This window comes from Microtus pennsylvanicus, chromosome 4 (assembly GCF_037038515.1).
Source record: "Microtus pennsylvanicus isolate mMicPen1 chromosome 4, mMicPen1.hap1, whole genome shotgun sequence".
NCBI lineage: Eukaryota > Metazoa > Chordata > Mammalia > Rodentia > Cricetidae > Microtus > Microtus pennsylvanicus.
The window spans coordinates 82,181,818-82,207,733 of NC_134582.1; the positions used below are offsets into that span (position 1 = coordinate 82,181,818).

The window sequence follows — 25,916 nt, forward strand, 5'->3', positions numbered from 1 at the left end:
CAGCATCTATCTGGGGAACAAAGTGTGCAGTTTGGGCATGCCAAACCAGGGCAACCCCTGGAGGTAAGTTCAGCAGAGATTTATTCTTTTAAAATAGAGAATTTCCATTAAATGCTGTCTTTGAAGACAGTTCATTGGCTAGGCAGACACCCTAAACTGTAAATCTATTCTGATTGGCCCATTAACTAGGCTACTCCCCACTGAGAGGTTGGTGTGCAAGGCCGGCAGGTCTGGATTTGGCTTCTTATCTGAGGCACAGGAACATCCTGTGGTCTGAGCTACAGCAGAGGGATGTGACCTTCCCTGTTTCCTGGGCTCCACTTTAGACAACCTTAGCTGCTGCATTGTGTCTCCTAGTGGATTAAAGGACTGTGCCTCTGCTCAGGGCCTGTTTGGCAGAGTGAGCAGAGGATGTTATAACCAAACGGAAAAGGTGAGCAGGAGAGGGGTTCGGTGTGTGCCCAGGGGTCTGACAGTGCTTGGCTGGACACTGAAGCTCTTCCATGTCTCTGTAAGGACTTTGTTGACAGGTGAGGGAGACACTGGCCACAGCAGCCTCTCTCTCTCACCCTGCCCAGCCTCTAGGCAGTCAGATTCTAATTGGACCGTCCATGTGAGCCCTTAACAGAGACTCCCTTCGGGAGAGAGCCTCGGGACCCTCTGAGGTTGCTCCTGAGCCTCGGGACCCTCTGAAGTTGTTCCTGCTGAGCCTCGGGACCCTCTGAGGTTGCTCCTGAGCCTCGGGACCCTCGGAGGTTGCTCCTGAGCCTCGGTGCCATCCAGCTTTCACTCCTCTAAGCGACAGTCTGAGCACTGGTGTGCCGAGACAAGGGTTGCATGTCGGCAAAGCTGTGAGGTCTCTGCAAGTTTGCATCTACGACCCAGGAGACACCAGCGTATGGTCAAGGCAGCCAGGAAGACCAGCAATTCTCCCCAGAACTGACATATTAGGCACTTATGATTTCATACCTCATATTACTGAGTGTGTACATTGGCAAGGGCTCTTATCTTCCCAGCTCCCCCATTTTACATTTGTCTGTCTTCTGGCACTTCAGTGGGGGAGGAGCAGTCAGTGAGATATACTGGTATCTCTGCTTCGACCCTTTCAGTCAGAGTCTGGATCTAAAGCTAATCAATTCCCCTCTTGGATTTCACAGCCTCCGAATAAAATGCTGTCCAACATTCTGGGGAAGAGCAACCTCCAGTTCGCAGGGATGAGCATCTCCCTGACCATCTCCACCGCCAGCCTGAATCTGCGCACTCCCGACTCCAAACAGGTGTGAGGTTGGGTGCCCAGGCCTCCCTGGACCCGAGGGTGGGCATCCCTGGGGCTACCTCCTCGGAGCTTACCGAGCCCATGCAGAATCTGCTTGGCTGGACTTTGGACTTTGGCCATGTTGACAGTCCAGCCACAGATGGATGAATGGTTCTCTGGAATTCTGCTTTAAATGCCGTCTGTTTTGTTGGTCTGTTTGTAATATAAAGAAATGGTGATGTCTGTGCAAATGTCTTTGCGTCTGCCCTTGTTTTATAGCCATGTTTTGTTGGTTTTGTGGGTCACATTTTAATCTTATCCTGCTTAGAAGGCACAATGTGCTGTGGTTTAATAATAGACAGGAGCTTTCTTCCTTATGGCTTCTTATATTGGAGCCTCTTATAGTTCAGTCTACCTCAGGGCTGATGAGCTGTGTATATCTACAGTGTAGACAATGACGGTGGCGTGACCAAGGCAGCACGGACACATTTAGAAAAGCAGATTCCAGGCAGGATGACCACATTTCTATGTGCTGACTATGTTTTGGTCCAGCCTATCTATCATCTATCATGTCTATCTGTCTGTCTGTCTGTCTGTCTGTCCAACTATCATGTCTGTCTATCTGCCTGCCTGCCTGCTTGCCTGTCTGTCTGTCTATCTGTCTGTCTGTCTGTCTGTCTGTCCAACTATCATGTCTGTCTATCTGCCTGCCTGCCTGCTTGCCTGTCTGTCTGTCTATCAATCCCTAAGATGTAGAGACAAATTAGATTTAATGTATAAATGAGAAATCAGTCAGGGCTTTGTTGAGACAACTGACTATATCTTATTCTATCCTTTCGTCTTCCAGGGACCCAGACCTCCTTGTCCTTTTCTATTATTTTCTAAGGACTAAGCAGTCCTTCAGACTGTGGACCTAGGATGTCTAATCAGCCTTGCCTTGCCCAGGCTGTCTTAAGCTGAGCCCTAGTTGCTCATAGAGGCTGGCACACTAGGCTCTAGTCAGCAGTGCACACTGAAATCTGTCCTCTGTGCACATGGACCGTTCATTTCTAGGGGTCCCCAGGTTGTAACTCTCCATCCTCCTCGCTCATTCTTTCTTTTTTTTAAAACATTTTTACAATTTATTAACAATGGAAGAAAATTTGCATGCCAATGATAGGAAAGTACTTATTTATTTTTACATACAGAGTTAAACCCTGGCTAAGCATTTAGCAATACTGAAGAACACAGAACACTGCCAATGGTTTTCAGAGTTGATAGATACTTTAGTTTTGAAACTGTCAATGCTCAGAGTGCCATTTTGTATAAATATGTAGTATGCTTAAGGTCATCTCAGAAATGGTTGGAAATTCTGTCCTGGTCTTAAGCCAAAATTCATTTAACAATTTTTATTAAAATTAAAAACTCAAGTCAGCAACTCAAACTGCAGTTTTTAAAATCAAACATTTTTATACAATCAAACCTCCAGATACAAGAATTTGATACTCTCTCTCTCTCTTTTTTTTTTTTTTTTTTTTGGTTTTTTGAGACAGGATTTCTCTGTAGCCTTTGAACATGTCCTGGAGCTAGCTCTTGTAGACCAGGCTGGCCCCAAACTCACAGAGATCTCCCTGCCTCTACCTCTGCCTCCCGAGTGCTGGGATTAAAGGATACTAGGGCAACTATTCTTAGTCACCTGGGACTCAGGCATAGGCTACCCAGCAGTCTCACTGTCTAGTGTTCTCTGAAACCCTCGGGTTTCTCTAGAATGAGGTTTTGCAAATGTCAACAACCAAAGCCAACATTTTAAAATATTTAAAAATTTATCCTATAACCCGGGCGGTGGTGGCGCACGCCTTTAATCCCAGCACTCGGGAGGCAGAGACAGGCGGATCTCTGTGAGTCCGAGGCCAGCCTGATCTACAAGAGCTAGTTCCAGGACAGGAACCAAAAGCTACGGAGAAACCCTGTCTCGAAAAATCCCCCCCCCCCAAAAAAAATTATCCTATAATGATATTTTATTTCGAGTTTTCAGGAGCATATACTCTATCTGCTGTTCTGTGAACCACTGTCTGCCCGGGACAGGCTGGAGGGCACAGCTCAGTAATGAACCTGGCTGGGTTAGGAGGGAGCTGGGAGCTCCTTTCCACACAGGAACTTTTCTTCAATGTCGTTCCATTGTCTTTAAAAAGATAAAAATAGCAGGGAGGACTTGCGTAGAATTAGGGCAGCTTCTAATTCACTCTGTGTCTACTGAATTCCACGGATGCCACAGCTTATAAACCTGATGGAAAACTTCCATTTTTAAGACAAACGTGGAAGGGCCCCTGGTATTTAAGCTAGGGGATTAAGAGAGGGCTGTCATTCGTGGATGCTGGCCTTCTGATGTGAGTGGGATGAGTGAAACAGGCCACACTCCCCCGTCCTGGCTCTGGTGTTTGTGGAAGCAGAAAATACAAGTTGTAATGTTGTGATACAATGTATTTTTCTCTTGTATGTGTGTGTGTGTGTGTACATGTGTGTGGTATATGTTTGTGTGGAGGAGATGTGCATATGTGCATGGGTGTATATGCACACATGTGTGCAGATGTGTGGAGGTCATAGGTCAACCTTAGCTATCTTTCATCAGGCTGTGTCTGCAGATTGATCCAGGCTCTCTCGTTGGTCAGAAACCTGCTTATTCCGCTAGGCTGCTGGTCCAGCTAGCCTGGATATACCTGTCTCTTCTCCAGTGCTGGGACTGTAGCCCCCTGCACCCAGTGCTTTATCATATGGGTTTGGGGCATTGAACTCAGGTCTCCCTGCTTGTAATGTAAGCTCTTTGCCAGCTGAGCCATCTCCCCAGGTCCACCTTATCCTTGCTGGTGAAGTCCAGTTGTTGAGACCCTGGCCTCAGGTGGAGCCTTGATTTCACAGATCTGGGCTTACTTCCCTTCTTTCTATAAACAAGCCTCGTGCCCCTCTGGGCTCATGCTTTGTGCCTGTAAAATGGGTTGTCCCCAGTTCCCACTTCTCAGCTGCTGGGAGGCTTAATGGGGCATTCGAGGAGCCAACCAAAGAGACGGCCGCTATCAGGATGTGCACAGTGAGGGCAGGTGACCTACCGCCTCAGTGTGTGGCAGTTGTCATCTTCCTGGGGGTAGTTTTCAGGACGTCTGGTCGCTCACCTGCTAGCATGCGGGCTTGGCAGGATGTGGCACAGCGCTAACGGCTCCTCTGTTTCTTGTCTCCGCCCCGGCAGATCATAGCAAACCATCACATGCAGTCCATCTCCTTCGCCTCGGGGGGAGACCCGGTGAGTGGCCTCAGCTGTTTCTCTCGTTCTTGCTGGAAATTTCTGAGACAAAGCCCTTGCTTTAAAGATGTGCCCCTTGAAGACACGACACAAAAGCATTTTATGCGGATTTTACTGAAACCCCAATTTACTATTCTGATAGCAGTCCAGCTGTTTTAGGATCAGGACAACTTCAGTCTGGGTAGAATTCTGTTCCATGCAGTGCATGTGCTCAGAAACAACTGTAGGGTGCCCAGAAAAACAAGTTTTATACCCAATGGGGGAAATTCTCTGGAGGAAATAGTGTTTTGTAAGATAAAATAGTCATCGATGAAATTTTGCAAGTAAAGTAGTTACAGCCCCAGAAGCTGTGATCCCAACTGTTTATCCCTCTTGGTTGCAAAAGTCTTCCCTCCCCAAGCCCTCCTTCCCTTCCCTCCCTCTCTTCTTCTCCTCCCCTTTCATTTCCCTGTCTTAGAGACTGAGCAGGGGGCCAAGGGTCAGCAAGCACTCTTCTGGCAAGGTATTGCTTGCACCACAGCCCTCTCCACTGTCATTCGAGTTGCTATTTGGTGGGGGAAGGGTAACCTGTGACCAGGTCCCACCATTCACTTTCAGCCATGAATTATCAGGAGTTCGGGAAGCATGGCCTCCGTCATAGCTCCCATGTCTGACCCATCTTGCCAGGCTTGCTTTCCTCGGTTGTTCCCTGCCGCATCTCCAAACAACCTCAAAAACAGGCAGACAACCATGCCAGGGAGCAAGACACTGAGGGAGGAGAGGAAATGGGCCCGGCTCCTTCCAAACGTTATTACGATAATTTTTATTGTGGTTAAAGGCCAAAAAATTAAAAGTGGGGTAATACGAGGAGGGATATTTTTTTAACCTAAGTTCATTCACATGACAAAAAGCAAATTCTATAACTTAAGATTTCCATTTATTTATTTATTTATTTATTTATTTTGGTGCCAGTGGTTTGGGCCCTTTTCACACGTAGGATATTGTTTCCAAAACCTCCCACAATGCTTTCCCTTTTACTCTGTCCTTCCCTGGCTATGCCTTTCTAGTCTTCCTAGTGTTGAGTTTTACACCTCATTGAAACATAAACTCTCTCAGTGAGACGTAGATTTAGAAGGTGAAAATCTTCCTGTGTGTTCACCTATTTCTCAAGATCATATCTATATTTGACAGATTTCTTTTTTCCTGTCACTGTCAGACGTATGTGAGAAAATCAATTTGAACGGAGGAAAGAATCATTTTGGCTTCCAAGTGCCAGCCCGCCACTGTCTGGGTCTGTTGTTTTGTGCGTGAGGTGAGGCAGGGGGCCCTCTCCCAGAGCGGCCATGTGAGCAAGAGCTGTTCTCTTCATGACAGCCAGGGGGCAGAAACAGAATGGGATGGAGGCAAGGCATACCCTTCGAAGGACTGCCCCCATGACCTGCTCCCTCTAACTGTACCTCCTGGTCCCACCACCTTCCAGTGATGCCATCTGTCCTAGGTTCATTTCGGCCGCTAGGATAAAATTTGGAAATTACAAAGGAAAGCTGGAAAGCTGATCACATGCAGGTTTATATTAATGTACCACAAAGACAGTTTGTCAAACTAAAAGCACCTCCCACCCCCTTCTCCCACCCCTGCCTTCCTTGCGTCTTTGAGCTGGCTGCCAGTGCAGCTAGTGTCTTTTGGGGATCGGCTACTACGGTTCCCAGGTGATTCAGTTCTGCTCATTTCTTCTATTCAAGCACAACCTTCAGCACACATCCTTAGGCACAAAAGTGACAGCAATTTGGGTCAACTGGGGCAAAGGCACCATCCACTCGGCTTCTTGAATACTCTGGTTCCTAGAGTATGGGAAAGCTGTCTGTGAATCTCAGTCTTGACCCTGTAACTGCACCCAGGGCTCCAAAGCTCCAGGGCTCCCGTTTGTTGGCTAAGACGCTCCTGACGTTTCTGAAGGACAGTTGCGACTCCCACATCCCATGAGTCTGGGAGGAATTGTAATATTTTTGCCAACAGCTTCAAATCCTCAGAAGATTCGCCTCCGTGGAAGTGAACAGAGGCCATTTTATAGTCTTCCTGTCCTTTCTCTCGCCGGGCTGTGAAATATTAAAGACCAGGAAATGGACTCTGCTCAGATGAGCCTCAGAGACAAGGGTTCTTTTGTCTCCACCGCTGGAAAAGTCCCCATGCCTCTGTTCTCCGGAAGTCTTGAAGGGCACCATGCCCACTCACTCCTCCCCACGCCCACACCCCTCCCCTCCCCTCTCCCGGCAGTATTTGCTGGATCTCTGTTAAAGAGAGGACACTTCCTCAGGGACGGAACAGACAGGCCAGCACAGACCACTGCCACACAGACAGGAGCAGTGGATGAGCTTGAAGGCCTTTGGATCATAAGCTCAGGAAAATAACTGCAAAGACGGGCTGACCTTTCAAGCTGCCCGCTCTGAGGCGTGGTGCTTGTGGGTTTGTGTTCGTCTTAACTCTCAGCTTGCCACCACCCAGAATCACTTGGGTAGAGAGTCTCTATTGACAGATTAGCCCGTGAGGTAGGAAGAGGCAGACCACTGTGGGTGGCACATTCCTTAGGCAAGCTTCCTGAACAGCATAAGAGAGAAGTCAAGATGAGCAGAAGGAAACAAGAAAGGAGCCATGCATTTATTCTCTCTCCTCTTGACCATGGATGTAAAGCTTGCCTTGAATCCCTGCAATAAATATAATCTGGAATTATAAGATGCATAAAACTCCACTGTGTAGCTTACTAGGCTAATTCCAAATCTTGCCTATTGTGAGTATCCAGTCCTTAAACTCCTACCCTAGTATTTTCTCCAGCAATCAGTTCTCAAAGTATGGTCTTTAACCCCATGGCAGCTGGAATTTGTCAGCAATCTGGCTTGGGGGTCCAGATAGAAAACTGGGGTACAGCTCAACTATTCGTCTTAAGCCTTTACAGGATTTTCACAGGAATTCAAATTTGAGGACAGTTCACACATACACACATTTACTGACAGTCCTGCTTCTTGACTTTGGCTCACACCAGTGTGTCTACGAGCTCTCAAAAGGTCTTCATGGTCAGGTCTCAAGTCCAAACATGCTAAGTCAGATGAACCAACGGTACACAAGAACCAGCTTTGAAAGCCTCCCAGAAGAACCACCATGGGGTGTTTGTCACCCTGGCTGCTCCGAGTGTGGTCACCGACTCGTAGCATACACGTCCAGGGGGACTGGTTAGTGGCAACTGCACCAGTCACTCGTGATTCCTCAGGTTCTGCTCAGTCTGCACTCAGAGCTCCAGGGATTTCCAGCCCCATCCAAGTTTGAGGACATGCCTCAAACCATGCCCATTTTGTACAAAGTATCTGGCCCTTCCTCCCTCCTTCCCTTCTTTTCTTCTCCCAGGACTGAGGAGGCCCAGGGCCTCCCACACTGGGAAAGCGTTGGTTCATGAACTTTCCTTCCAAGCCGATTCTTGGCTGTGTGATGGATGCTCACCACACTGGGCCCTGCATCCCTCTGGTCTTCCCTCTTGCTGTGATGGGTAGTACAAATGTCCCCTTTTCCTTCCACAGGACACAACAGACTATGTTGCCTATGTTGCTAAGGACCCTGTTAATCGCAGAGGTAAGCAATGCTCGACCCATTTAATCACTCACTTGTGTGAAGCCAGGCTTGATGCTGTGAACCAGATGTTCCTCATTATCTCAGCTCCTTTAGCAAACGAGCACATGTCACGTGACGTGATTAAGGATAATTGAGGCCTGCAAGGGTAGCTTGTCACCTGGCTGAGAGAGAACCTACTGGATGCTGAGTGCCAAACTCTCACCTGGGTCAGGATGGCCGCAGTTTGGTATACCCCACTCACACCTCACCTGTCTCACCCCGTGCTCTGGTAACAGCCTCCGCTATGCCTGGGAAACACTATACCTGCTCATCCTCCTGACCAGCATCACCCCGTGTGTGCACACTGTCCTGTCTCCTGCTCTGGGCCCAGCACCTAAGCTCGGGGTGTGCTGTTTTCTCGTGTCCCTTTGGAGCATCTGAGAACACAGAGGCTGAGGAGGGGGTGTCATGTACAAAACCAGAGTGGATAATAATACACTCAGGAAGGTGGGCTCAGAGTGACTACCCTTGGACACTAGGCAGCTCTTGATGACCCCTGCCACAGTTACTGAAAAGTCACTGGCAAAACACCAGTGGAATTTGTCACCATGCAGAGTGGCACTATCCTCTGCTGCAGACTGGTTCCATTCTTCCTCCTGGCCTTTGTGCTATGTGCCAGCAGCTGGTTTTAAACTTTGCTTGCATACTCAGACATATTTTTTTTTCTCTTGCAAAAAGCAAACAAACAAGAGCAACAACACAAACCTCTCAATGCACATGATACCCAACACTCAATTTTGCCAGCCTCTTCCCAAACCTGTACTTTGGACATACATTCAGGACAACCAACAAGGGCAGATTAATTGAGACTGGGGTGCTCTGCCTTAGCTGCAGGGGCTTCTGCAGACCCTTCCTTATTGCTGTCTTTCTTGAGTGGATACCATATATGATGTTAAATACTAATTGTCAGCTTGACAACACCTAGACCCACCTAGCAGATAAACTCTGTACGAGCTGTAAGGGAGTTCCTGGGTTGGATTAGTTGAAGTGGGAAGGCCCACCCTAACTGAGGGTAGCACCCTCCATGGGCTGGAATTCTGAAATAAAGGAAAAGAGAAAGTGAGCTGAGTACCAGCCTTCATCTCTCCACACATCCATTATCGCTTGCCTGTCTTCTCGGGAAACTGTATAAAGCCTGGGTTGGCCCCAGGTGAACAGGGTTTTATCAGGACTGCCACCCAGAGATGTGAGCAAAAGCTCTTGGTGCAGGCTTAGAGACTCAGCTTAGTGTCTAAGGCAACGAACACAGATCAAGTTTTTTAAAACAAGAAGGACATGTTGCCTCACGGTTTTGGAGGCTGGATGCCCAGTTCATGGTGTCAGCAGGGCCAGACGGGCTCCCTCTGGGTCCTGGAGGAGAAATTCTGCCTCCTCCTGGCTTCTCTCTGATAATCTCCAATGTCCCTTGGCTTGCAGGTGTGTTACTGGAACCCATCCTAATGCGGTGTACTCCCCGTGTCTGTGACTGCTCATGGATGCTTTTAGAGATGACAGTCCATGGTGGCTCAGGGCCCCTCCTATCCTGCCGTGACCCCATTTTAACCAGTTACATCTGAAATTGCCATTTTCCAAATAAGGACACCTTCTGAGGTCCTGGATTTTTGGCATAACTTAAAAAGGGGGGACATAATTGAACCCAGAACACAAACCAGCCCCTTTAAGTATCCTAGCTGCCCCTGAAATCAGGGAGGGTTATAGGGGGAGGGGAGGCATAGGCTATCCCTCTGCAGGCACAGACCCCCCCCCCCAGCTGTATCTGGGTTAGAAGCAGGAGCAGCTGGGGTTCATGTCTCCATTTCGGTTTGTTTCAAATTAAAGGCAAGTGATTTAGGCAATCTTGTTTTTCAGACTTCTTTAGTAGGTCCAGGTCAATGGTCCTCAAAATGAGCTACACTTGAGAGTTACTTAGGAGCCTTATGAAAACATCTTAACACTCAGCTCTGAGAGAATGGGATCCAGGCAACAATGTGGTTAAATAGCTCTTTGGAGCCTGGGGAAACAGTTTAGTTGGCAGAGTGCTTGCTGTGCAGGCTTAAGAGGCTGAGATCATTTCCCAGAGTCCTCCTGAAAAGCCAGGTGCGGTGGCAACACCTGTAACCCTAGCATTGAATGGTGGAGGCAGGAGGATCCTGGGGTTTGCTGGCCAGCAGCCTAGCCTGGTTGGTAACTTTCAGGCCAATAAGAAACCCTCTCTCATAACACAAAGTGAGTGTCCACGGAGGAATGGCACCTGAGGTTGTCCTTTGGCTTCCACATACACATACAGACATGCGACATGCACCCGCATGCAACATGCACACATATGTAGTTTGTATGACTCTATCGTCTGCTCTCCATCTTATTTTTGAGACAGGGTCCCCACCCCCCCAAACCACGAGCTCATTTATTTGAGCCAGCCACCAAGCACAGGGCCCATCCCTGTCTCTCCTCCCCGGCACACGGAGTCCTGGGGATCTGAACTCAGGTCCTCATGCTCTCAGGGCAAGCACTTAGCCAGCCGAGTGGTCTTCCTAGTCTTTGTTTAATCAACACATAACTACACTTATTTATGAGGTGTCGTATGAGGTACACACTACGTGCAATAACCAAGCCGGAGTATCTCGCTTCAGACCACACTTCAAGCTTCTGCCACTTGATCCCCCACTGTGGTGGACTGCACCCTGGAACTGTGAGCCAAAGACCTGTCTCCTTTAAGTTGCTTTTGTTAGGGTGTTTTATCACAGCAATGGGAAGGCAAAAGGCATTCTCTCCACTGGACTTTAAAACAGCCTCTCTCACTGTAACATGAACCTTGCTGAGGAGACTATATAGCTGGCCAACAAACGCCAGGGATCCTCCTGATTCTGTCTCCTGAGTACTGGATTCCAGGCCTATGCTACCATGCCTGGCTTTTTATGTGGATTGGAGGGACTGAACTCAGGTCCTCAGGTTTGCGTGACAAATGCATTATCGACTGAGCCACCTCCTTATTCCCTATACTGTGCTACTTAGTGTTTCCAGCTAGATTTGGGTATCAATGCTTCACTCTTACTAAGTCAAGAACAACTTTCCCTTAAGTTCATTGAAAAGATCAACATCCGTGGAGTTCCAGTTTCTATCTACTGCTAAGGTTTATCCGTCTAGGGAGCACCAGTTTGCATCTACTGCTAAGGTTTATCCCTCTAGGGAGCACCAGTTTGCATCTACTGCTAAGGTTTATCCCTCTAGGGAGCACCAGTTTGCATCTACTGCTAAGGTTTATCCCTCTAGGGAGCACCAGTTTGCATCTACTGCTAAGGTTTATCCATCTAGGGAGCACCATTTTACATCTATTGCTAAGGTTTATCCATCCAGGGAGCACCATTTTACATCTACTGCTAAGGTTTATCCATCTAGGGAGCACCATTTTACATCTATTGCTAAGGTTTATCCATCCAGGGAGCACCATTTTACATCTACTGCTAAGGTTTATCTGTCTAGGGAGCACCATTTTACATCTATTGCTAAGATTTATCTGTCTAGGGAGCACCATTTTACATCTATTGCTAAGGTTCCCGAGGCCTTAAGGAAAGGCTGTGAAAGATCCAGTTTGAGCTGAGTTTTCTTTCTAAACACTGCTTCCCTATGGAGGCCAGAACCATTGGTCTATAGATTGTGAGAGAATCAGAACCACCAATGGGCTGGAGAGGTGACTCAGAGGTTAAGAGTACTTGCTGCTCTTGTAGAGGACCCAGGTTGGGTTTTCAGCACCCACAGGGTATCTTACAACCACCTGTAACTCCAGTCCAGGGGAATCTTCTACCCTCTTCAGGTACTGCATGTGTAAGATGTACGGACACACATGAAGGCAACACACACACACACACACACATACACACACACACACACACACACACACACACACAAAATGAAAGATGTGTTTTGAGTATTAGAACTAAGACCTTCACTTTTGCAGACAAGCCCTCTAAGAACTTCACATGTCCATAACCACTGTAGGATGCCCGCAGAGATGAAACTGTGGGTTGGTAGAGACATGCCAGGAGGGAGGTGTGTGACATTTTCCCTCTGCACCCCAGATGGGGCTCTTTGTCAAGGGGTCCAGAGAGCTCTGGTATGGTCTCTAATGAGGGTGTGTCCTCTTCTCTCCAAGCTTGCCACATTCTGGAATGCTGTGATGGGCTAGCCCAAGATGTCATTGGCTCCATCGGACAAGCCTTTGAGCTCCGGTTCAAACAGTATTTGCAGTGTCCTTCCAAGATTCCTGCTCTGCAGGACCGGTGAGTAGCTGCGCCTGCTTTTCTCAGTGATTTAGGCAGGGTCTGTAAACTTTCCTTTAAAACCAGTCGCCAGCACTGCGCTCCAGACAGACCCAGATCATCGCAGGGGGTTTCCCGGAACTCACAGACACCTGGCTGGTGCTCTGTGGAGGTGCAGAAAGCCAGCAGATGGGAGCTCACATATGGCTCTGAATGGGCAGGGAACATTTTCTGGAAGTTACAGTGACAGTAGACAAGGTTACCAAAAGCAGCTTCATTGTAATCTTTTTAGGTCACATTGTGTCTTCTTCAGCCTTTAATTCTTCCGTAGGTCCCCTCCCTGGGTCTGTGTCCACACAGGTCTGTTCCTCATCTTTCTGTTGTCACAGTTAGCCAAAGCCACCTGCTGCCAGCATAATTTTTGTTTAACAGCCTCCTTGGCCTAATAACTTAGGGGCTTGTTCATCTGCCATATGGCTCTGAGCAAGAACCTTAAACTGTCCAAGTCACCGTGGCTTTATCTGGAAAATAGGGATAAGAATCACTGGAGAGTTTCGTTACTATTAAACGGAGAAGGATTGTTAACACCAAATGTGGGCTACTTAGGTGATAATTAAAAGAAAAAAAACAAAAACAAAAACCAGAGAGTCTGCTATTGAGTTTCCTTAGGATGCAAGAATATTCCGTGACGTAGGAAGCAGAGAAGTGCTATGGATGGGCACATGAGGCATTCAGTGGTCTTCTGTCCTTGAACTTGAGTATATTCTGTCCTTGACAAACTCGCATAATAAAAAGCTGTTATAGGCTGGGAGGTGGCTCGGCCAGTAATGTACTTGCCTTGTGGGCGTAGAACCTGAGTTTTACCTTCAGAGCCTATGTTTAAAAACAAAACCAGCCAGGTACAGAGGTTGGGGAGGTGGAAACATGAGGATCTCTGGGGTTCACTGGCCAGTCAGCCTGTCTTCTTGGTGAGTTCCATGCTAGTAAGAGACCCTTTCTTAAAAGCAATGTAAATAGCCCTGAGGTTGACCTCTGGCCTACACATAAACAAATGTATGACACCTATGTACGTGTGTCCACACACACATGTGTACACAGGAAAATCTTTCTAATGGTGTGCTCACTGCAAACAAGCATTGTTCCCTTAGGTTTACTTCTTACTCACTTCAAACCCACAAAGCCACCTTCTGTGGCATTGTGGAGCTGGCATCTGCTCTGCTCTGTTCCCTCGTCATCCCTTGGCAAATTCCCTTTAAGGCATCCATTGTTCCCGTAAGGACCCACTTTGTCCAGGCTGATGAATTTGGCAGGATGTGGCTGGAGGAGGTGTGAAGGAAGTGGCCACAGCCCTGGCACCTCTGACCTGAGAATGAGTCAGCATAGTTCTTCATTTTTAATGTGCCCGGAGATGTTGGTTTCCAGAAGCCACACAGGGCGCAGGCATCGGAGGTCACAGTCTCAGAACTTATAATGATGTGGGAAGACTGAGTCACAAAAGGGTATGGATCGTTTGTGTTTTGAAAACACACTGCCCTGGTTAGCTTTAATTGCCAACTGTCATAGCCTAGAGTCACCTGGGAAAAGGAAATCTCAACTGAGGGAATCCCTAGATCAGGTTGGCTGTGGATCTGCCTGCAGGGGGTTTTCAGTTGATACAGTGGGGACCAGTTCACTCTGGACAGCACCATTCCCTGGGCAGGTTGTTCTGGGCTCTATAAGCAATCTAGCTAAGCCTGGCCCATGAGTGAGCCAGTAAGCAGCATTCCACCTATGCTTCTGCTTAAGTTCCCTCTTTTGCTTCCCTCAATAATGGACAGTGAACTTGTTCACTGAAATAAACCCTTCATGAGCATTTGAATTGTCTCCTTCCTTTCACTCTTCTGAGCAAAACTACTATGAAGCTGTAGTCAAACTTTGATGACATGTTTCTTGTGATAATGCCTTAGAGTAGAATTATTGAGTTAATGGTCCTACGGTTTGTTAACCATTTAGGAAACTGTCTTAGCTGCCTTTTAGGTTTTTTTTTTCTTGTGATAAGATAAGGTATTAGTTCTCTATAGGAACAGAACACACACACAATAGATATGGGGTCTATGAGCATCGCTTACCAGCTGTGGTTCTGCTAGTCCAATAATGACTTTCTACCAACAGAAGGTCCAAGAATCCAATAGCTATTCAGTCTACAAGGCTGGATGTCCCAGATAGTCTTCAGTATATGCCAGAATCCCAACTAAGTAGGCTCTAATGCCAGTGAAGAAGTGTGTTTGCTAGTGAGAGAGAGCTCAAGCAGGCAGAGAGAGAGCAAGCTTCCTTCTTCCATCAAAAGGTGTGGCCAAGATTAAAGGTGGATCTTCCCACCTCAAAAATATGGATTAGAAGTATATCTTCAAATTTATTTCATTATTTCATTGAGGAAATAATCCCTCACATATGTGCCCAGGATTTTAGTTAATTCCAGATGTAGTCGAGCTAACAACCAAAAATAGCCAGCACAGATACTCTGAAAGAATCAACTTGTGGTAAGAGGGGTCTATTTTGGCTCACAGTTTGGAAATACAGTCCCTCATGGCAAGAAAGCCAAGGCTGCAGGAATGTGAGGTAGGTAGTCACATTGCATCCACAGCTGGGAAGCAGAGACCATGGGATGCTGGTGCTCATCTAGATTCTTTCTCTGTTGTGCAGTCCAGAGACCCAAGCCCAGGGAATGGTGCCACACGTTATTAGGATGAGTTTTCTATCTCAGTTAACCAAATCAAGATAATCCCTCACAGGCGTGGCCAGAGGCTAGCCTAATCTACATCATCCCCCATAGTTGTGTGCCAGAGTCTTGTTTCCTTGGTGATTCTAATCTTGTCAAGTTGATAATCAATATCAGCATATTTGTTGCTGTGCATATCGTTGGTTATGGCTGCCCTAGTGGGCCAAAAATTCTTTGATGATGGCTTTGACTTGCATTTTTGTTCCTGATTTTGCTATCAGACATCTTTCATGTGCTGTTGACTATTTCTCTGTCTTCTTGGGGGAAATGTCTGCTCAATTTTTTATTTTTTAAATATTGGGTTGCTTTTCTTTTAAATTGTTGAGTTTTAGGGATTGTAGATACACGCTACCTTAAAGAAATATATTAGCAAATATTTTTCTATTTTGTGGATTGTGTTTTTCAATGTGTTTTATAATTTTCAGTGTATGTCTAACCCTGATTACATAGTTTTTCCCCTTAAAATTTTTCCCCTTTTGATGCTCCAATGATTTATTATTTTATTTTTGTTTTTAGTCATCATCAATGTATAAAATACAACAGATTTTGTATATTTTTTATATGCAGGAATCCATTCTTAGACATACTTTAAATTCCTAATTTCCCTTGGAATCTTGTAGGAGTCTACTTTGATTTCTACAATGATTCCATTATTATCAAAAAATACTTTTTATATTTTAATTCTTTAAAAATTTTTAAGTTTATTATTAAATAAGCTTGACATATGCTTTCTGCTGGGGGATGTTCCCTCTGCGTGGGAGAAGAAGTTTTATGTTGTTGTTTTTGGGTAGAATGTGCTATTGATGTCTCTTAGGTCTGGTTAGTTTTTGTGTGCAAACTTCTATTTCCTAATCTTCTGCTTAGTCATCCTATATAATAATAAAGTGGCAATTCGTGTTTCTCCGTATTACTCTCGAACTTTCTGCTTTTCCATTTATTTTTTCTAAAACGTGTTGCTGATAGAAAACTTACTATTGGATCATTTTCTAATTTGTCTGTCAGCCCCTGTCTTTTAAGAAGAACATTTAATACATTTATATTTAATGCAATTGCTGATGTTAGGATTTCCTCCCGCTGTTGAGCTAATTTTTCTTTATGCCATTTTATCCTCTTACATGACAGTTGCTGTCTCCTTTGTGTAAGGTAAATAAACATTTTTCAAGTGTGCAATTTAACTTCTTTCTCTTCCACTACTTTTAAAGTAGTGATCAGAGGATTATAGTTAGTATATTAATTTATAACTATATATTCAGATTAAAGAACTTAATATATCAAAGATTGGCTTCTGTATAGATCTATTCTTCCACACTCCATTATACTACTCTTTCAAAAAAAATTATTTGTTTTGAATTATGTGTGTTTGTATTTGTGTATGTGTGTGTATGAGCAAACGTGTGAATGTGTACCCTCGAGTGGACAAATGAGTGCAGTATGGAAGCCAGAAGAGGGATTCGGATCCTCTGAAGCTGGAATTAGAGGCAGTTGTGAGCCACTCTGTGTGGGCTGGGAGCAGAATTTGGGTCCTCTGCAAGAGCCCGGTGTGCTCTTAACCACTGTGACGTCTCTCCAGTTCTTCCGTCCTGTTGTTATTGCTGTGCAAGCTACACCTTTGTTCATTGTGTGTTCATCAGTACGGTCACATTGCTTCATGTATTTTTAAATGAGAAGGGAAGAATAAGGAAATTTTAGGCAACACTGAATTTATAGTTTTGTGTAGACTTGCCATTATTTTTTTGCTGTTTCCTCTGATTGTAAATTTCTACTGATTATCTACTTAATTTCAGCTTAATATACTTGCCATAGTATTTCCTAAGGAGAAGGTTTTCTAGTGGATTTCTCCTGCCTTTATTTCCCTTGGAATACGCTTTCTGCCTCATTTGGGCAGCTTTGCTTATTGGATGTGGACGTCATGACGGGAAACCTTCCTTTTCCCTGCCTCTGGCCTCCTTTGTGTCTGGGAAGAAATCAACTATTAATACCATGAGGATCCCTTGTTTTCTTGAGCAGCTCCCTTGGATGCCCTCAGATGCCCCCTTTGACTTTAAGTAGTTAGATTAGGGTGCCCAAGACTCTCTGAGTTTATCTAAGTTGAGCTTCCTAGCTAGCCTCTTGGTTGTATAGAACATTTTCTTTTAGCTAATTTGGGAAGATTTGTACCGTAACGAGGCCAGTATTTTCCCTGCCCTCCTCAGTCTGCTCTCCTTTAGGGACTCTACTACATACATGTTGGCATTTTTGGTATTCTACAGGTCTCTCGGGTCTGTGTCAGGGACTCTACTACATACATGTTGGCATTTTTAGTATTCTACAGGTCTCTCGGGCTCTGTGTCAGGGACTACTACACACATGTTGGCATTTTTGGTATTCTACAGGTCTCTCGGGCTCTGTGTCAGGGACTCTACTACATACATGTTGGCATTTTTGGTATTCTACAGGTCTCTCGGGCTCTGTGTCAGGGACTACTACATACATGTTGGCATTTTTGGTATTCTGCAGGTCTCTCAGGCTCTGTGTCAGGGACTCTACTACATACATGTTGGCATTTTTGGTATTCTACAGGTCTCTCAGGCTCTGTGTCAGGGACTCTACTACATACATGTTGGCATTTTTGGTATTCTACAGGTCTCTCAGGCTCTGTGTCAGGGACTACTACATACATGTTGGCATTTTTGGTATTCTACAGGTCTCTCGGGCTCTGTGTCAGGGACTACTACATACATGTTGGCATTTTTGGTATTCTACAGGTCTCTCGGGCTCTGTGTCAGGGACTACTACACACATGTTGGCATTTTTGGTATTCTACAGGTCTCTCAGGCTCTGTGTCAGGGACTACTACATACATGTTGGCATTTTTGGTATTCTACAGGTCTCTCGGGCTCTGTGTCAGGGACTACTACACACATGTTGGCATTTTTGGTATTCTACAGGTCTCTCAGGCTCTGTGTCAGGGACTCTACTACACACATGTTGGCATTTTTGGTATTCTACAGGTCTCTCAGGCTCTGTGTCAGGGACTCTACTACATACATGTTGGCATTTTTGGTATTCTACAGGTCTCTCAGGCTCTGTGTCAGGGACTCTACTACATACATGTTGGCATTTTTGGTATTCTACAGGTCTCTCAGGCTCTGTGTCAGGGACTCTACTACACACATGTTGGCATTTTTGGTATTCTACAGGTCTCTCAGGCTCTGTGTCAGGGACTACTACACACATGTTGGCATTTTTGGTATTCTACAGGTCTCTCGGGCTCTGTGTCAGGGACTACTACACACATGTTGGCATTTTTGGTATTCTACAGGTCTCTCAGGCTCTGTGTCAGGGACTACTACATACATGTTGGCATTTTTGGTATTCTACAGGTCTCTCGGGCTCTGTGCTCTTTTAGTAGGTTTCTTCTCTGTTCCTCAGACTGGTTCATCTCAACTGAGTTGTTTTAAAATGTTGCCTTTTTTCTTCCACCTCCCCAAACTGTTATTAGCTTAAGTGAATTGTTTGAAGTAATGGTAGAATTTCCAATCCTAGAATTTATTGTTTTTTTTATTTCTTTATGAATGCTGGTAAGTCCCACTTTGTGAGACACAATTTTCATATTTAGTGTTTTAGAGTCATTTCTCTTAGCTGATTGAATATATTTGTTTTTATTTATCCTTAAGTCTGAGATCTCTTTGTGATAGTTTCTACTGACTTCTTTTTCCTGTATATGAGCTATCCTTTCTTATTTTTATAGCTTATAATTTTTTTTGCTGACACTAAAAATGTAAGTAATAGAAAGTTGCAAGACTGAAACTCACATATTTTCTCTTTCCAGAATGTATATTATTAATGTTTAGTGACTTTACTTAATTAATTCTATAAATTCTATAATCTACATTTGTCATTTATGTCCACTGATGTCTCTGTTTGGTTAACTACATTTCTTCACTAACAATTGCAGAGTTTTCCTTGAATGTTGAACAATTTAGCCTCTCAGTCTTTAATGATGGGCTACATGTGTGTGCATGTATATATGTGTATGTGCATATGAATCATGTGTATTTATACATGTGTATATGTATGTGTGTCCTATGTATGTATCTGTATGCATATACCTTCTATGTATGTGTGTATATGTATATCTGTTTGTATGTGTGTTTTGGTACACTCCTTCAACATATGGTGAATCAGTTGATTGTTTTTCAGTTTTTGCCTTCTACTTGTGAGGTGTTTAGGTCAGAAGTGAGAATTTAGAGCCATGTTACACCCTGTGGCATGAGCACAAGCTGAATCCTGCAAATGTGTGTAGCCTTCCAGATAAATGTGTGGGAGTTGATTAACATCCCAGCTTCTCATTTTGGGCTTGTGATTGCCATTGGTTGTGACTATTTGCTTTGTTGGCTTTTCCCCCTCTAACTCCATAAACTCTATATTCTTTTTCACTCACTTCCACTAATAAAAATTCTTTGACCCAAATGTTATTCCCAGCTTCATGTGGGCCACATGATAAACATTTGCCTCTGAATATTTTTGACAGATGCCCCAGGCAAGCTCTGCATCAGGTTAAATAAAGACGGCTTTGGCAAACACAAACAGATGATAAGTGCTTAAGGAGATGGGAATGCTAATTACTCTAATTTGGTCACTGTGTGTTGTATAAATGTATCAAGTTAGCACACAGCACCCCATAATAAATGTGCAAAATTACTATGTGATAATTAAAAGTAAATTTTTTAAAAGACAGCTTGGGGAACTGGGTGCTCAAAGGAACACTCAGACAGTGTCTTGGGTTTTTTATTGCTGTGAAGAGGCACCATGACCACAGTAACTCTTACAAATTAAAACATTTAATTGGGATGGCTCACCCACAATTTTAGACGTTCAGTCCATTATCATCATGGTGGGGAGCATGGTTGCATGCAGGCAGATGTCCAGCTGGTAGCTGAGAGTCCTACATCTTTCAGGCAACAGGAAGTCAACTGATAGTCACACTGAGGGAAGCTTGAGCAAAAGAGACCTCAATGCCCACCCCAACAGTGACATGCTTCCTCCAACAAGGTCATACCTCCTAATAGTGCCACTCCTTTGGGAGCCATTTTCTTTCATACCACCACAGACAAGAAAAATAATGATAATTTTTTTTGGGAACCAGCTTTTGAAGGAGGCTCAGAACTGTCCTGTCCCATCCATGACTACTTGGGTGATGGTTATCGTTGTTTGATAGCTGTTAGCTTATAAGGCTACCACAGGGCTATTTAAGATACCGCAACGGTACTGATCTTACAGTTTATTTCATTGTTGGAAAATGTTTATTTTTTTAGTTGTGTGTGCTATCTGTGTATGATAAGTGTAGGTGTTTTTCTTGGTTTCTCTTCTGTTGCTGTCATGAAATGCTCTAAGAAAAGCAACTTAAGGAAGAAAGGTTTATTCTGGTTCTCAACTCAAGGTGCAGTTCACCATGGCAGGGAAGTTGTTGCAGCTTGTCACATACGATAATAAGAGAACAATTCACAGATGTCAGTGCTCAGGTTGCTTTTTTCATCTTACGCAGTCCAATGTCCTTCTGCTAAGGGAATGGCACTACCCACAAGTGGGCAGGTCATCTCGCCTTAATCAAACCACAATCAAAATGATGCCCCATGCAAATTTCCAAGGGACCATCTCTCAGGTGATCTGCCAACTCGACAGTTAACATTAACTTCATTGTGTGTGTGTGTGTGTGTGTGTGTACATGTGTACTCATAAGTATACATGCAATAGCCTTGAGGAAGACTTCATAGGTTATCTTCTACATTCTCTACTTTATTCCCTTGAAGCAGGGTCTCTCACTGAATCTGGAGATCACTGTTTTCCAGCTAGACTGGTATCTGGAAGGCTCCAGCAATGCGCCTATCTCTCACCTCTCAGGTGTGGGAGTCTCAGGAACATGCAGTAACACTTAGTTTTTTAGATGGGTACTCAGTGTTTGGTTTCTATAGGTGGTCCTGATGTCAGAGTTATTAGGTCTGCCTGTATGCTCAACTCTGGGTGAGGTCACTGACAATCTTTTAACAGGATGCAGAGTCTAGATGAGCCGTGGACTGAAGAGGAGGGAGATGGTCCTGATCACCCATACTACAACAGTGTTCCCAGCAAGATGCCTCCTCCAGGGGGATTTCTTGATGCTCGATTGAAAGCCAGACCCCATGCTCCTGACACAGCCCAGGTAAGTTTGGGGTTCTCTTCTTGGGTTAAAGATGACCCCATTTGCATTTATCCTGCTCAGTGTTATTTTTGGCTAATATTCCACTTAGCTTTGGACATGCTCCCTTGCAGGCTTTCTTCCACTGGTATCACAAAGAACATGGAAGGGAAGGGTTTGGTTTGACATCACAGGGAACTGATCAAGTGCCTCAGAACCCCAGTGCCATGTCTGAGACATGAATGAAAGTGACCTGAGTCTGAGCCCCAGTTCCACCATGCTGTGGTCTTAACGACGGGATGGCAGGATTCCAGGTTTTTTTTTTTTTAAAGGCCCATGATACTGTGGGCTCCCTGAAGAGAGTGGACCCGTCCCCTTAAGGTCTGAATTTTAGGCATTTTTTTTTCTATTTTGTTTATCCACCACTCTGGTCCAGTTTCATTTCTGTTGCTCTGATAAAATACCCTAACTCTAACCATCTGAGGGGACAAAGGGCTATGCTCGCTTATGGCACCAGGTTACAGTCTATCACTGTGGGGGAGTTGGAGCAGGAGCCTGAAGCAGCGAGCCACATCCTAACCATAGCCAAGAGCAAAGAGGTGTGTGTGAGTTAACCACAGCTGAGAGCAAAGAGGTGTGCGTGAGTTAACCACAGCCAAGAGCAGAGGTGTGCGTGAGTTAACCACAGCCAAGAGCAAAGAGGTGTGCGTGAGTTAACCACAGCCGAGAGCAGAGGTGTGCGTGAGTTAACCACAGCCAAGAGCAAAGAGGTGTGCGTGAGTTAACCACAGCCAAGAGCAGAGGTGTGCGTGAGTTAACCACGGCCAAGAGCAGAGGTGTGCGTGAGTTAACCACAGCCAAGAGCAAAGAGGTGTGCGTGAGTTAACTACAGCCGAGAGCAGAGGTGTGCGTGAGTTGACCACAGCCAAGAGCAAAGAGGTGTGCGTGAGTGCTGCCGTGCTTGCTTGTGCTCAGTTCACTTCCTCCACTCCAATTCAGCTCAGGTCTCCCTGCCTAGGCAGTGGTGCAGCGCACAGTGGTCTCGGTTTTTCCAACTTACTTCAAAGGCCACCCCCCCCTCCCGTTAACATTCCCACAGATCAACCGAATGTAGGCAGTCCCTCATTGAGACCCTCTTTCCAGATCTGTCTCTTCTAGGTTGCATTAAGTTGTCACTTAGAGTGAACTATCGCACCTTCCAGCTCAAACAACCTTCACCGCAACCCTGCTTTCTAAAACTATTACATTTCGTCTTTTATGGAAGCTTAAGAGATTTTTCCCCCTCTTTTTTGTGGTGCTTAGGGATGAAATCCGGGGTCATACGCTATGTTTCCAACTCTGGAGATAATGAGATTATTGGTACCCATAAAAATGCAAGGACAGCACCGACATGGAGGCTGTGGCGCTGCAGCTTCCTGCTTCTCAGGAGTGTGCTCCTCGGAGAGTGAACAGCTGCTGGCCCAAGATCTCTCTGCGGCCACCCTTGGGAGGGATTATTGGGATCGCGAAAACAAGGAGAAAGTGTTGTAGCATTAATGAGATTGTGGATTTTTTTTTTTAACAACCATGCAAGTTTTCTGCCGAATACAAGGCCACTGTGAGGCAGATGTGGAAAGGTGGTGTCAGAGAGGGTGAATCAACCCCCCAAAGCTCCTCTTACCACATCGTGGCCCACAAAGATGAGGAATGAGAAGACACTTCCCTCTTTCTGAGTATCTGCATCTGTCTCCAGTTTGCAGGAAAAGAGCAAACTTACTACCAGGGAAGACACTTAGGAGATGCCTTTGGTGAAGACTGGCAGCGAGCACCCACCAGGCAGGGTAAGTGGCAGAGGCCTGCTCTACACAGCTGATGCACTGACCGTGGGTTTCTCTGGTCCCTGTGAGTAGGAGCCAGAGTCCCTGGAGACATCAGGAGCATGAAAATTAGGCAGGTACCCAAGACTCCACAGCTCAGTATGTCTTAAGCTCTTATGTGATTTTTCTTGTAGTTTTTAAGTTTGTTTTAGTGTTTGGTGATGCAGAGTTATAGCTCAGACTGGCCTTGAACTTGCTGTGATCCTCTAGCTGTAGCCTTCTGAGAGCTGGGATGACAGGCATGAGTCAAGTCACCCAGCTTCAAGATCTTATTTGAAACTGATAGATATGTTTTCCCCAGAACAAATAAGAATTTATTCATCTATTAGCCAGTAACCATCCTTCCTAGAGGAATATTAACAAGGCTTCTGTTATACAAGCGAGCAGAGATGGTCACACACAGGAAGAGAGACCCAAGCAGGTGCTCTTGAGCAACACTTTCCATATTACTTCTGACCAAACAGCGGAGACCCCCAGGACTAGCCTCAGTACCTCAGCACTGGGAGGTCATGTTGTTACTCAATGCTCAGCTCCTAGGGTTCTGGAGCACCAACAACCTGGTCAGCCATATTGAGCAAGGCATTTAACCACCAGTATTCACCCTGACTGGCAGATTTTTCTTTTGACGTGAAGAATTGGGAAGTGTCTTAAGTGGGACTGGGTTTTGACAGGCTTAGAAGAGAGTTAATCAGAAATAAATGTTCTCACCAGCAGGCTTGAGGAACGGTTCTAGGTAATTCCAGGTATTCCAGGCACAGAGGCTGGAAGAGTGTTGCCATCGTAAGAGGTAACAGGGCTCACTTTTTTGGTGCAGGTTCCTTGGACATCTACAGCACACCAGAAGGGAAAGGGCACATGGCTCTGGTAGGAGAGACACCAACCTATGTCAACACCCAGCCAGTCCCTCCACAGGTTTGGCCAGCAGCAAGCAGCAGCACCGAGAGCAGCCCACGGAAGGACCTCTTTGATATGAGTAGGTGCCTGTTCCTCTTTCTATGCTGCCTTTGACATGAGTAGGTGCCCATTGCCCTCCCTATGACGTCTTTGACATGAATAAGTGCCCAGTGCTCTCTCTTTTATCTGATATCCATATTACTACTGGATTTTCTGCTGGACTTTGGTATTGGGGTCACATGACTTTCTTTTGGGGAAACCAGTTTTTCTCTTGAAGACCAACAATGTAAAAAAATATGTGTGCTCATTTGAATATTAATTGGCCATGCTGTGCTAGCTGCTGTATGATTTCAGAGGGTACAGAGATGGTTTGGCCATAGTCAGCAACCTCAGCCGATCAGCAAGAATATTGGGATGAGAAATGACTATGTACCTTGTTTACAGTGTCTTCCCTCTGCCACCCCTCCCTCCCTCCCTCCCACCAGTTTTCCTCTCCTCTCCCCTCTCCCTCTCTGTTTGCCCTTCCCTCCCCACCCCATCCATTTGCTCTCATTTCCCCTCTCGCTCTTCCTCTCCACTTCTGCCAAAATTGTATCCAGTGCTGACCATGTGTCCAATACTTTTCTAATTACTGAAATGACACAGGGGCATGGAAACAGATGGCCTTCCTCTGGTGGGGTTTAAACAGCCAAACACATGTTGTCAGGGGGTAGGGCACACTCAGCAGTGAGCTGTAGAGAAGGGTGAAGGGAAAGGTGGGACCCCACTGGGCAATATCAACTGATACTGTCTCGGGCACTTCCTCTTGATAGAGAAAATACATGAACTGAAATGCAATGAGTAGAAACTGTTCAGGAACTTGGAAAGGGTTTTGAAATCTCATGAGGATAAACATACATACATACATACATACATATGTGGAGAGAGGGGGAGGGAGAGGAGAAAGAGGGGGAGAGAGGAGTTTATGTATATGGGTGGGTGTGCCTGTGTGAGTGGGTCTCTCTCCCTCCCTCCCTCCCTCTCTCTTCCTCTTCCTCTTCCCTCTCCCTCTCCCTCTCTCTGTTTCTCTCTGTGTGTAGGCCATAGGATTAACTTGAGTGTCATTCTCAGGAGTCACGTGTTTTTGAGACAAGGTCTCTTACTTGGCCTGGAACTTGCTAACTAGATTAGCCTTACTGGCCAGTGAGCCCCAGGGATCTGCCTGTCTACACCTCCTCAGGACTAGGATTACAAGCACATACCTGCATGCCTCTTCTGTTTTTGTTTTGTTTTTTTAAAAAATTATCTTTATTTTTTATTTTTATATGTCTTGAGCGGGTTTTGCCTGCACGAATATATGTGTACCATTCCTGGTGGCTGTGGAGAGCAGAAGAGGGTGTCAAATCCCATGGGAATGAAGTTGAAAGAGGTTGTGAGCCATCGTGTGTGTTGATAACTGAATCCGGGTCCTCTACAATAGCAGCAATTACTGAGTCATCTTTCCAGCCCCATGTGCTGACTAAGACATAGACTCTGGGGATCAGACTCAGGCCCTCATGCTTAGAAGGCAAATACTTTACCAACTGAACCAATCTCCCCAACCCTATACTTAAACGCTTCTGCTTTAATTCTTTGAGAAGCTGATGGACTGAAGAGGGGGAGGAACACGGCCCCGACTGTCACGTGCTGGGCACTTCCTACCTGATTTAATGGTCTTGATCTGTGTACAGGGAGCTTCGGTTATTATTACCACCCCTGCTCTGTAAAGAAGGAAAAGGAGAGTCGTAGTGGCTAAGTAACTCTGATCTGTGTCAAAGGTAGCCCTGCCAGTCCCACACTTCCGTCTACAGTTTCTCGTGAGGGTGAGGAGAG

At 45.6% G+C, this 25,916-nt stretch overlaps 1 protein-coding gene across 6 annotated transcripts in view; it reads left to right on the forward strand.

The window, feature by feature from the left end:
- Shc3 (SHC adaptor protein 3) overlaps nt 1-25,916 on the forward strand; it is a 121,736-nt gene that overhangs the window by 72,785 nt on the left and 23,035 nt on the right. For all 6 annotated transcript variants that reach the window (XR_012910362.1, XR_012910361.1, XR_012910364.1 and 3 more), the window contains 7 exons: nt 1,158-1,277; nt 4,476-4,529; nt 8,075-8,126; nt 12,295-12,421; nt 21,189-21,339; nt 23,048-23,135; nt 23,986-24,144. Coding sequence is in view for 2 of the 6 variants with exons in the window: in XM_075969656.1 (XP_075825771.1) it covers nt 1,158-1,277; nt 4,476-4,529; nt 8,075-8,126; nt 12,295-12,421; nt 21,189-21,339; nt 23,048-23,135; nt 23,986-24,144 (751 nt within the window). In the remaining 4 variants the exon portion in view is untranslated. The remainder of the gene's footprint in view (nt 1-1,157; nt 1,278-4,475; nt 4,530-8,074; nt 8,127-12,294; nt 12,422-21,188; nt 21,340-23,047; nt 23,136-23,985; nt 24,145-25,916) is intronic.